The 10778-nt window shown below is 36.4% G+C and overlaps 3 protein-coding genes across 5 annotated transcripts; 2 read left to right on the top strand and 1 right to left on the bottom strand.

Moving 5' to 3' along the window:
• Positions 1–12: 12 nt before the first annotated feature.
• LOC111327153 (uncharacterized) lies at positions 13–5844 on the top strand. Of its 3 annotated transcripts, none has more exons than XM_022931266.2 (9): positions 13–114; positions 813–1039; positions 1282–1443; positions 2162–2290; positions 2519–2610; positions 2988–3102; positions 3201–3282; positions 4392–4507; positions 5066–5219. In XM_022931266.2, exons 2-9 carry the CDS (start codon positions 866–868, stop codon positions 5069–5071), a joined length of 876 nt encoding a protein of 291 aa, XP_022787001.2. In that variant the 5' UTR covers positions 13–114; positions 813–865; the 3' UTR covers positions 5072–5219. The 3 variants fall into 3 exon arrangements, with proteins under 3 accessions (XP_022787001.2, XP_022786999.2, XP_022787000.2); XM_022931264.2 differs by lacking the exon at positions 5066–5219 and adding an exon at positions 5226–5844 and having other exon boundaries at positions 15–114; XM_022931265.2 differs by lacking the exon at positions 5066–5219 and adding an exon at positions 5226–5844 and having other exon boundaries at positions 23–94.
• Positions 5744–9613, bottom strand: LOC111327155 (uncharacterized). Its single transcript, XM_022931267.2, has 7 exons — positions 9479–9613; positions 8799–8974; positions 7954–8078; positions 7749–7845; positions 6930–7077; positions 6267–6370; positions 5744–5978 (listed from the first exon to the last, which is right to left on the bottom strand). The coding sequence occupies exons 1-7, from the start codon at positions 9516–9518 to the stop codon at positions 5847–5849; spliced, it is 822 nt and encodes a 273-aa protein (XP_022787002.2). The 5' UTR covers positions 9519–9613; the 3' UTR covers positions 5744–5846.
• A 25-nt stretch (positions 9614–9638) lies between these two features.
• On the top strand, positions 9639–10524 carry LOC148724576 (dynein light chain Tctex-type 1). The gene has a single exon (XM_088729413.1). The coding sequence runs from the start codon at positions 9740–9742 to the stop codon at positions 10079–10081; it is 342 nt and encodes a 113-aa protein (XP_088585539.1). The 5' UTR covers positions 9639–9739; the 3' UTR covers positions 10082–10524.
• Positions 10525–10778: the final 254 nt, after the last annotated feature.

Below are 10778 nucleotides of genomic sequence, written 5' to 3' on the forward strand. Positions count from 1 at the left end.
TAAGCTTACTTTATATTTCTCCGTCAACATCAACCTCGTGGACGGACAAACTGCCCAGAGAGTCCACTCTAGTTGTTTCATGTCTTGAAGTGAGGTAGTCTTAACAATTTAAAGGTATCACGTAGAGCAGTGTAAATAAGCTAGAATGGCTTAGATTTTAGAGGAAGAACGAATGCTCAGTTGGGAAATTTGTATGATTTGAAAGTTTTGGATGAAGGAAGAGATATCCTCCTCTGGATGTTTGAAATATCAGATTCGGTGGTCTCTTAAAGGGAATTCATGAAGGAAAACGTTGATGATAATTATGTATTGGAGAATTTGAGTTTGTTGCTTGATCTCTGCACCGTTGTAAATGTGTCCGATTTGACCTCAGGGCATAAAAATGAGGCTGGTGTGCATGGGTGGGTGGAAAAGTGGAATGTAATCAAATCATTTCTGATCTGTCATGTAACTGATTACTTTATACCATATCCCCAGAAAGGAGATCAATGTTCAAATATTTCGTGAATCTTCGTACTCTGATGGAGTGGTTTCTTTCTCTGAGTATTATATGCACCGCATCAACAGAAATGATCTTTAAAAGAAATAGTTGAGGATTCTCTGATTAATTACTAACTTTTGGGTCCTTTGTAATTCATTGTTTCAATTGGAGGTCTCTGAACTATAAACCTTCCAACCCTTTCCTTATGTCACTCATCAGTTGAGGTGCATTTGAATTTTATAAATGTTTGGAAAGAAAATCTTAAAAAGAATCACTACCCACTTTTGTTCATTCCATGCAATTTAACTTTGCTCTGTATAATTATCTCCAGGATTATAGGACTAGACAATTTTGGAATATCAACAGCAAATAAGATCTAGATCTATGTCCGTTGAAAATGGCAAACACATAGCTGACAATAATGGTCACCTAAACAGACGTAAAGCTGTGAAGGGATTTGCAGAGTTTTGCTGCTCCCCTGTCAAAAACAAAGATACATGGAAGGAATCTGCAGAAGACTTCAAAGTCAAAAACACAAACCTTGAGTACACTTACCCTGTAAGAAATAGTAAACACTTTCATTTTTGCTAAATTTTAGGATGGTCCTTGATAAACAAAAATAATAACTGCAAACTTAAGAAGAATTTCACAAAAGCAAACACTGCAAGAATTTACTTCTCGACACTTATTTTCTGTAAATGAAAAACTTTGCTTTAGATTTAAGTTGTTATTCATTTTTTTTTTAGGTTGTGTTCTTAATATGAATCTTAATAAATTATGAATAATATTTCTTCTGGCAGTTAAAGCTACTTGTGCCAGGTTTTGCATCTTCTGTACCATGTTGTCAGTGGCTGTATGTTATCACTTTTGGTGGTGGGCTAGTAGAAGGAGACAATGTGTCCCTTGATGTGAAGGTTGGGGAGCACTGCACAGTGGTTGTGACTACTCAAGCGTCGACAAAGGTAAGCAAGGTTAACTATAATTATATTAAAACAGAGTTGTCATTGGAAGCCAGTTGGAGGCTGAATCAGGCTGAATATCAAACCATTTTGTGTCGCCTACTCTGCAAATTGTGATCAAAAGACTTCATAATAGGCCTTGCACACCATGGAGTCTCCGTGGCTCAGTGGTAGAACATCTGAGCTTGGAATCAGAAGGTCTGAGATGCGACTTCTCATGGGAACTCAATTTTTCTTCATCTCACACTTGTGACAAGATGAAAACATTAATATTCTTCTCTAGAAAATAAGTATATTTGAACTGATTCTAAGCATAAATGTCTGACTGAAATAATCAATCAAATATGGCCCAGAAAGCTGGAAATTATGTCTCAAAGGGATTCAAATTTAAAAAATGGAGGAGCTTGCCCTTAGACTCCCAAACTTAGCCTAAGGGTGTGTTGCTTTGCAACAAGTCATGCCTGCTTTTCAAGCATAATTCAATTCAGGTTCCCACCCAGTCCATATCTTACATCTATTACATTCCTAATGACAGTTGGTAACATAGTCTTTACTGCAAGGGTTTTGGCACTTCAGAATTTGTTGCAGGGAAGGTGTAAATGGTTGGGGATATATTTGTTATTTTGATAACAAGCAATCAGCAAGTAATCAGGCTATTGACTATTAAAATATTTTTATTAATAGCCAGGTTACTTGCTCTCTCATGTGATCAAATGTCCAGGTTTATAACTCAGAAGAGAGCTTAGTTACACAACAGGGCTTACGAGGTCTGGTTGCTGATGGGGGATTGCTAGCAGTTCTTCCAGATCCTGTAGTCTGCTTCAAAAATGCCATCTACAGCCAGAAACAGGTGAGCTGTCAATCAGTTAGAAGAAAAAGCTTGCTTTGTACCCAAAACTGAGTGTACCCCTGGAGGTACTCTGGTACATCTGAAGAGCCTTTAACTTTATGGATTGGAACCTGCTACTTTTAATTAAAGCACTTCTTTGTGTACCACAAGCAAGGACTGAATGTTGTTGATTTGGTTGCATGTCTTTTGAGTCTTGGTTGTTATTAATGAATGGTCATCATGTTGTAGGATTTTGAGTTAACTTCAGATGGCAGTGTTGTCATCCTGGATTGGTTTATAGCTGGGCGTGTGGCACTTGGAGAAGTCTGGGATATGATAAGGTAATTATTCAGTACATAGTGAATAGAAGCAAGGGATGGTACATTAAGCTGGTGAGAGCATTCATCACCCACAGCTGTGGCCTGGTTTTGATTCCCAGACCTGGGGACACACATGTCTGTTGTTGGTTCTCGTCCTTGCTCTGAGGGTATTTCTCCAGGTTCTCTGGATTTCTTCCCTCTGAAAAAACCATCATTCCAAACTCCAGTCTAGAAACAGTGGAGAGGAAGAGCCACCTTGTGGAATGTCCACTGCTACATGTAAATTCCCATACCTATTAAATAGTATAATTATGATCATACATGCATTTAAAAATATTTTTTATTGGTAAGAACAAAATCTTAGACTAATTGTTACATTCTTCTGTCTTTATGTGTAGTTACAAAAGTCATAACAGAGTCTTTGTAGATGGAAAGCAAGTGTATGGAGATTCAATCTTCCTTAGCAATGAGAACAGCTTTCTTTCACTTAAAGAGTCCATGTTTGGTGTGATGGTAACTAAGACACTTAAAATTTTGATAATAAAACTTGTTATTATAAATTAAATAAACACTCTTAGTTATCATCAACTTACAGTTTGTTCATCTTTCAGGTGTTGGGAACCTGTGTTTTTATTGGTCCATATTTTAAAGAAATCAAGAAAAAAATTAAGGAGAGAGTCTCTGTTCTCACAAGTAAGAAAATTAAAATTAACCCTCAAACTTGCAAGAGTGACCAAGATTTAATTTCTCCTTACAATATCAATATGATATCAAGCAGACATGTGATGAGAATAAAGAAATATATCAATTAGGGGATTATCAGTTGATCCAATACCAAATTCTCTGAACTAACATCATAAGAACTGTATGGCAGACTGCAAGGAGAATTAGTATTGAGATCTTGGAAGTTTAAGGTTTAATGGCGAATTGTTCTCCAGAACTATTATTTTTATTTGTATCTCGATCTACCATTAAAAATTACAAACAACATTTTATACAGTGTTTTTATCCCTGGAGAGAAGGAGCTGTTTATGAACCTAATAATATACATGAAAAACTTACTCAGCTCTGATTGGTTAAGATAAATACAGTTTTCAGATAATTCAATGCAGAAGAGGGTTAATTCAGTGCAAAGAAAGAAACAAACCAGACATTCTGATTGGTCAGAATGATTAGTCAAGGTCAATGTCAAGGTCAATGTCACTTGCAGGGTTTGAATAAATTCTTTTTGCATGTGATGCACGTGCTTTTCTTCTGCTTAGTTATAAGAAGCTACCTTGTATTTTTTCATGTATACTATTAAATACATAATCACATGATTTTCTCGTGCATCTTGGAATAAATAAGCGCTTGTAAATATTTTCAAAGACCACAAATTCTACAGTCTCGCCCTATGGGCTCATGCAATTTTGTAAGTTTTTGAAAAAATATACTCGTGCTTATTTATTCCAAATTGCACTCAAAATCATGTGATTATCTATACAAACACTGTGGGTTTGAGGGCATGAGAAGGTCACCAGATTGTTTTCAGACTGGTGCCATCCTTTGATGAATTTTTATTTCATTTGGAGACAATTTTCAAAGAGTTAGGTTATTCTCTGGAGTCTCTAAACACAGTGAGATGCAAATGTATAATACTATTCATTGTTCTGATGGCAAAGATAATAAAATTAATTACTAAAAATAAGAGTAACTCAATTTATAATGGTTTTTGAAGCCTACATCTCCAGCAACATTTTCTGAAAGAAAGTAGAGTAAATGGTGACTTTTTATTGATCAAATTCATTTGAATCAATCAACAGAATGCAATGATATGAGTACTGTCAAGAAAGATGTGATGGCCTATGCTAGTATTTTGGATCCTTCACTCTGCGATGGTGTTGTTGTCAAACTCATAACCACACAAAGTACGGAAGAGGTAAAAAGTGACGTGATATTTTCAATATTACTATTTCTGAAGGTGTTTACAAAAGTCCCTGTAATTAAAGTACCGAATACTCTGTGTAAAGAACTTTACTAGTAAGATACCACACATTCTGTGCCTGAGAATTACATGTAATTGCATGATTTAGTGTAAATAATTTCATGTCTTGCGTTAACTTTTTCTGCTCCCTCTGGTACTTGCTGTGTAGCAAGGAAATAGGCTGTTATAAACCTCAAAGGTGGTAAATTTCTAAAGAAAATGTGGTGCTGCATCAGTATGGGAGTATAACAAGGTAATTTTGGTTTTATCAACTGAGTTGATACCGGTAATATCAATTTGCCACCGTTAAGAGTTTCAAAGCTGACATTTTGAGCATAAGCCCTTTGTCAGAGTGAATGAAGAAGGATAAACACTTGAAACATCAGCTTTGAAACTCTTCACAGTGTCCAATTTACATTTTATTTTATTAACTCAGTTGACAAAACCAAAATTACCTTTAGTTATTAAACCCTTAAGTTTTCACAGGTAAATGTTTTCTCTATTCCACAACAGATCTAGAGGGATTATGTAGAGCGGAGCACTACAGAGTTTGGCCCTATTGTCATTCAGACATCTCACTTTGTCAAAGAAAGTTAATGAAAGGGCTTACAGTCTGAGGCAAAAAATGACAGAGGTGCTGGCCTTAACATCTCATCTCCTTTTTCTTCTTCAGGCGTACAATTTCTTTAGAATGGTTATTCAAGATATAGTGCCAAGACTTGGTGGAGACCCACTTGTGAAATGAAAATATTGTCAATTAGCAAATAATGAGTATTATTATTTTTTAGACATAAAAATGATAAATGAACTTTTAGAAGTTTGTAGTTTAAGAGGGAAATCAACCTGCCTTGTAATTCTTTATACATGTAGACAAATCAAATTTTGAAAAATTATCTTTGGAACTGCAAGGAAGTGTTAGTCACTGTTACAGACAAAATTAATTTTAATTTAACAAGAATACAACAATCTTAGAGGAAATAGGCTTTCATTTCAAGTAGCTTTTCCAGATTTGAGTTTACTCATATTAATAGCTTTAAAATGTTATTTCACATTGTTGTCATCCTTATCATGTACATAAATATTCCTAGTAATACCAAATAAGATACAAACTACTGTAACTGTAGTTCAAGGTTGGTGACCTGTGGTACACTGTACATATCGTACAAGCTTATAAACCACCACACTGAACTATTCAGCCAGAAATCCCATTTTTTAATGATGATCAAATTATTCACTTGTACATTAAGATTTGTTTCAAAAGTATAATAAAAGGAGGCCTCTGTTATCTTCTATATCAGTTCTTCACATTGACCCTGTAAGCGGCAAGTATGTGATCTGCAATCTCTTTAACGCCAACCAAATGTTTTGCCTGGGAAAAGATGGTTGGACCACCTTGGCGCATCATGGCAGATTCACGGTCCATCACCTGAAAATTATTATAAATTTGAAAGAAATATAAATTATGTTTCTTTACCAGTAAGTAGCAAAAAATGTGTTACCTGATGGTAAAAGATGCATATCCTTTGGCATAACCTGTGCACCTCACCCCATCCTCTCACAAACCATAAAAATAAATGGGATAGCCTCATCATGATTGTTTTTTAAAGTCAACTGTTGCCTGTATACAGGCAAATTTAGCAGAAATAACAAACTAGTCACTTTGAATAGAGTTGGAATTGAATTTTAAATCTACAAAAAAAAAAAAACCCCCTACCTTAAGATCTGCTCCAACAGCTTCTGCTAAATCAGTTTTGTTGATAACAAGCAAGTCACTTTGTGTGATGCCTGGACCTCCTTTACGAGGAACTTTGTCCCCTCCTACAAATAATCAAAAAATAGCCCTTAGACATGTTAGGATCATTTGCAGATAATCCATATCCCTATAACTCATTTTCACAACACTTTCCTCTCATCTCCACCATCCTCTTGCTTGCCTTTGTTCTTGGGAATACCAGCTTATCAAAACTCACCACACCACTCTTTGAAAGCTAGGCATGGGGGTGTTACAACTGGATAATCTCTTGTCAGCAAGCATAAGACCTCTTTAGCAAACAGTTTGAGTGTTACTATGGGTAAACTAGTTACCTAACCTAAGAATGTCTTAGCTTAAAGAAACCAGTAATTTATTGCCCATGGGGGGGGGGGAGGGGTAAAGGGATGGTAGGGGAGATCACGTGCTTTTCAGAGGAAACAGGGGGGGAACAGTCACTGCTTACAGAGACTAAAGGAGTGAGTCTGGAAAATAAGAATACTACAGTACTACAGAGCCTTAAGGGGAGGATCATATAAATTTTATTGTGACAACCAAATCTTCCAGACTCCCCCCCCCCACCCTACTCCACTGTATACTTATGGTGACTTTATCGTGAGTGCTAACCTGCAACATCAATGACGTAAATAATATAATCAGCCAGTTCCCTGCTGTAATTGGCGGCAAGGTTGTCTCCACCTGACTCAATTATCACCAGATCTGGTTGGAATGTTTTGGTCAAGTCTTTGACTTCCTCCATGTTCAATGAATAATCCTACCAAATGTGGTGAGACATCCCAGGTTAGCATAAAGCCTTTTTCTTGAGTGGTATATTTGAATAACAAGAAATCCATTTGTGTTATTTACTGGGCAAGGGGTCTGTATGAAAGAAAACCACACGAAACTATAGCTAGACCAAGGGTACAACTTTCCCATTATGGAGTGGGACTGACAGAGAAAAATAAAAACTTTTCTAAGTTCTACTGATTTTATTTTTTCCACTTTGCTACCAATGGCACAGTAAAAAATTTGATCTGTGGTTCATACTGTAAAAAAAAAAAACTTAATCAGCTGTCTGGGGAATTGTCGTGATAAACCAAAAAACTCTAATCATGGTTATCAAATTAAATCTATTTATAATTTATATGCATTTTATTTATACCCCTTTACCCTTTAACTCTCATAAGTGATTAACAAGTAACTTCTCCTAATAATATCCCTACATTATCCAGCAAACAGGTAATGGGAATATTGAAATTTATCAGCTAGAAGTTGAAACCTTGATCTAATACTAAATTCTTGTAACTAATTTACAAGAAAATAATTATGTAATAGCTAGAGGGGAGAATTAAAAATCAGATCTTAGGAGTTAAAAGATTGAAGGGTACCTAGTTCAGAGTAAACTGGTCAATGCTATACTGTGGATTAAAAATATTTTTGTCGTACCTCCCTTATAGCAGCGTGAGGACAGCCTCCTGTCTCCACGGCTCGCATTCTTTCCTCTGGTAAAGCTTCATTTTTAACAAGAAATTCCCAATCTTCCCTGAAATTCATGGTCAGTTATTTTGGAGAGAAAATGATTGAGAAGTTACTAGTGCCAAAATGAAAATTTGAGATGCTATCTGAGGTAAAATGTGTTACGTGCATTTACCTAGTGAAAATATCATTTGTGACAACACAGACTCCGTGGGAATCCCTTAAATGTCTGCAGAGAGCCAAGACTAACGCAGTTTTTCCTGATCCAACTGGACCACCAATACCAACCGTAAATGCACGCTGGAAAGGAAAAGGAAGAAGATTTATTGCAGCTCCCATAATAGAGGCAGCAAATGGTGCCTGGATGAAGTGTGGCTCTCAAAAATGTTTTCATTTGATCTTGAAATCCCATCAGCCTATGGGAGGAGTCTTGTTATCATTTTTAGGTTGCACCTGTAATGTTCTTGAATTTTTGCAATTGTTGAACACTCATGAGGTCTCAGATTTGTTCACATGGCCAAGGGCTTGAGTCAAAGGTAAGCAGAGTGGCTTGGAGTAAGTTATTGTGAATAATAGAAGTCTCAAGCTCTATGTACTTCTGCCATTTTCTAAAAATTTTCCTCAAAAGCAGCTGGCACTCAAGTCCAAGAAAGTCTCAGTTTGTGTCTATTCAGTTGGTGTCTATCTCATAATAGATAGGGGGTAGCTCAGCCAATCAGATTGCAGCATTTATGATAATTTGTGATAGAATACTGATAGATCTATATTGGTAAGGTACAAAAAAATATTATATAATAGCACCATGGTATTAATAAGGAGTTGTGTGGCAAGCATTCTGAAGTCTTTACCTCTCATTTTTAAAAATGGGTCTCAGTATCTCAGCAAGTCTCAGCAAGTCCCAGATTTCACCATGCATGTACCACCCTTCCCTAATATGACTAAATGCTTCTCTGACTAGAGAAGTGAATTAGAGAGTGCATGAAGGATTAAAACCCTCCAGAAAGCTGTGTTGAAACTCACTTGTTTCCAGTCAGATCTATTGACCATTTTGTCCCTTTCTGTCCATAAGCCAGGATTTGACATAAATTCATGGGTGTGTCCATGCTCATTGGCACCATGACTGTGTTCATGGGGCGCTGAATGATCATGGTGATGATGATGATGATGTTTTTCAGGAGAAGTACTGATATTACCAGCTAAAAAGAGAAAAACAACTCACTTATTTTTACGAAGTGATCATCACACTTATCATAAAGTCTTGCAAGGATATCCTGATTTGATGAAGAAAGAGCCGATCATGTAAAGGCCCCTGGTATATTTCATGGCTTCCTCACTGCCTCAAGTCAATTTTTTTTTCTTTACACTTGTAACTTGATAATTAAACTTACGGTAAAAAATTAAATTAAATTTTAACAATAAAAATAGATTTCAATGCAAACATATCGGAGGGACCCTACCCTCAGAATCAGAGAAAATCTTGCGGGAGATCTGAAATCTTCACACAAAAATATGGTTTAAAAGAAAGGAGTTGAAGGTAAAAAACAGTAGCCTCTTTCGAAAAATCAATAGTTGGGTTATTATGCTTTCTCTATTGAGTCCCGAAGAACGATACCCATCATGCCAAACGCCCCCTTTTAGAGAGGCTCGTTACAATTGTCTCGGTGACTTCATTTCAAACCTCATGATTCATATTTTCGTACCTTTTATAAAGCTACAAGGTTTTTCTTCGTTGTCTCCCATCTCGTAAACCTGACATAGAAAATAAATAGGACCTCGTGCAGAGAGAGAGATAGTGGGGTCGAAAATCTAAATGAAACAGGCGTTCCCATCTTGAGCGAGCTGTAGTACTGGGGCGAGCTTACTTTGTGGTTGCTAAGTTGTGCTAATCCTCCATATTGAAAAGCAATTTGTGTGTTGTACTTACTGCTTTTTCAGCATCTGTGAGGGGAGAAAGCTTCTAAATGGACGAATATCAGTCAGCAGAAGAAACATCCTTCGTCGTAGACGAGGTTAGCAACATTATTAAAGAGTCTGTCGAAGGAGCGATCGGCGGAAACGCTTACCAACACAACAAAGTGAATCAGTGGACTTCGAATGTCGTCGAGCAATGTTTGAATCAACTAACCAAGCTCGGAAAGCCATTCAAGTACATTGTGACCTGTGTCATCATGCAGAAAAATGGAGCCGGCCTTCACACGGCAAGTTCTTGTTTCTGGGATAACACTTCTGATGGAAGTTGTACAGTGAGATGGGAAAACAAGACCATGTACTGCATCGTGAGCGTTTTTGGACTGGCGATTTGATTTGTAAACAAGATGACGTGGAACAGTTTTTAAAATCAAGAACAGTGCTATGCAAGAAACAGTTTTGTAACATGTAGGTTTCTAAGTTGATTTTAAACGTGGCAACTGCGTGTGAAACTCAAAACTAGCCACTAAAATGTTCATTTTAATTTCACAAAGTTTAAACATGTTCACTGTCATTTATCTCGATACTAAAACAATTAACATAATTTCTGTTTACAAGCACTTATACTGGTGCATACCAGTGCAATTGTTAATCTTCTCGCTACAATACTGAGAAGTTTTCAGCAATTTTCTGTTATTTACTTTAAAGCCAATATGTCTGCCTAAGAATTGATATATGTATGACTATTATTTTACAAGAGCCCTACAGATTTGAGCCGTGACTGTGTTGGACTACGGTATATTTTGTACATTTAATAAACTTTATTGTATTCTTGAAATTGTGAATGATTGTACATTAGATTGAGTAGCAGTGATCACACTTTTGTTCAGATTCCTCTTCAAAGAACTATCAACATAGTTATTACATATCTTTCCCAATAAACAAACTTCAGGACCACAGAAAGAAATTAATAAAATTGATGAGACCAATTCTGGTGCCAAGAACCTCATCATTTTTTTTTACTCCAGAACCTTAAGTCTCACCTTTGTACATAACATCGCCAGGCAAGTGCAACAAAGATCTCTGGAGTAG

The sequence above is a fragment of the Stylophora pistillata genome, chromosome 8 (assembly GCF_964205215.1).
Source record: "Stylophora pistillata chromosome 8, jaStyPist1.2, whole genome shotgun sequence".
In the NCBI taxonomy this organism is placed as follows: domain Eukaryota; kingdom Metazoa; phylum Cnidaria; class Anthozoa; order Scleractinia; family Pocilloporidae; genus Stylophora; species Stylophora pistillata.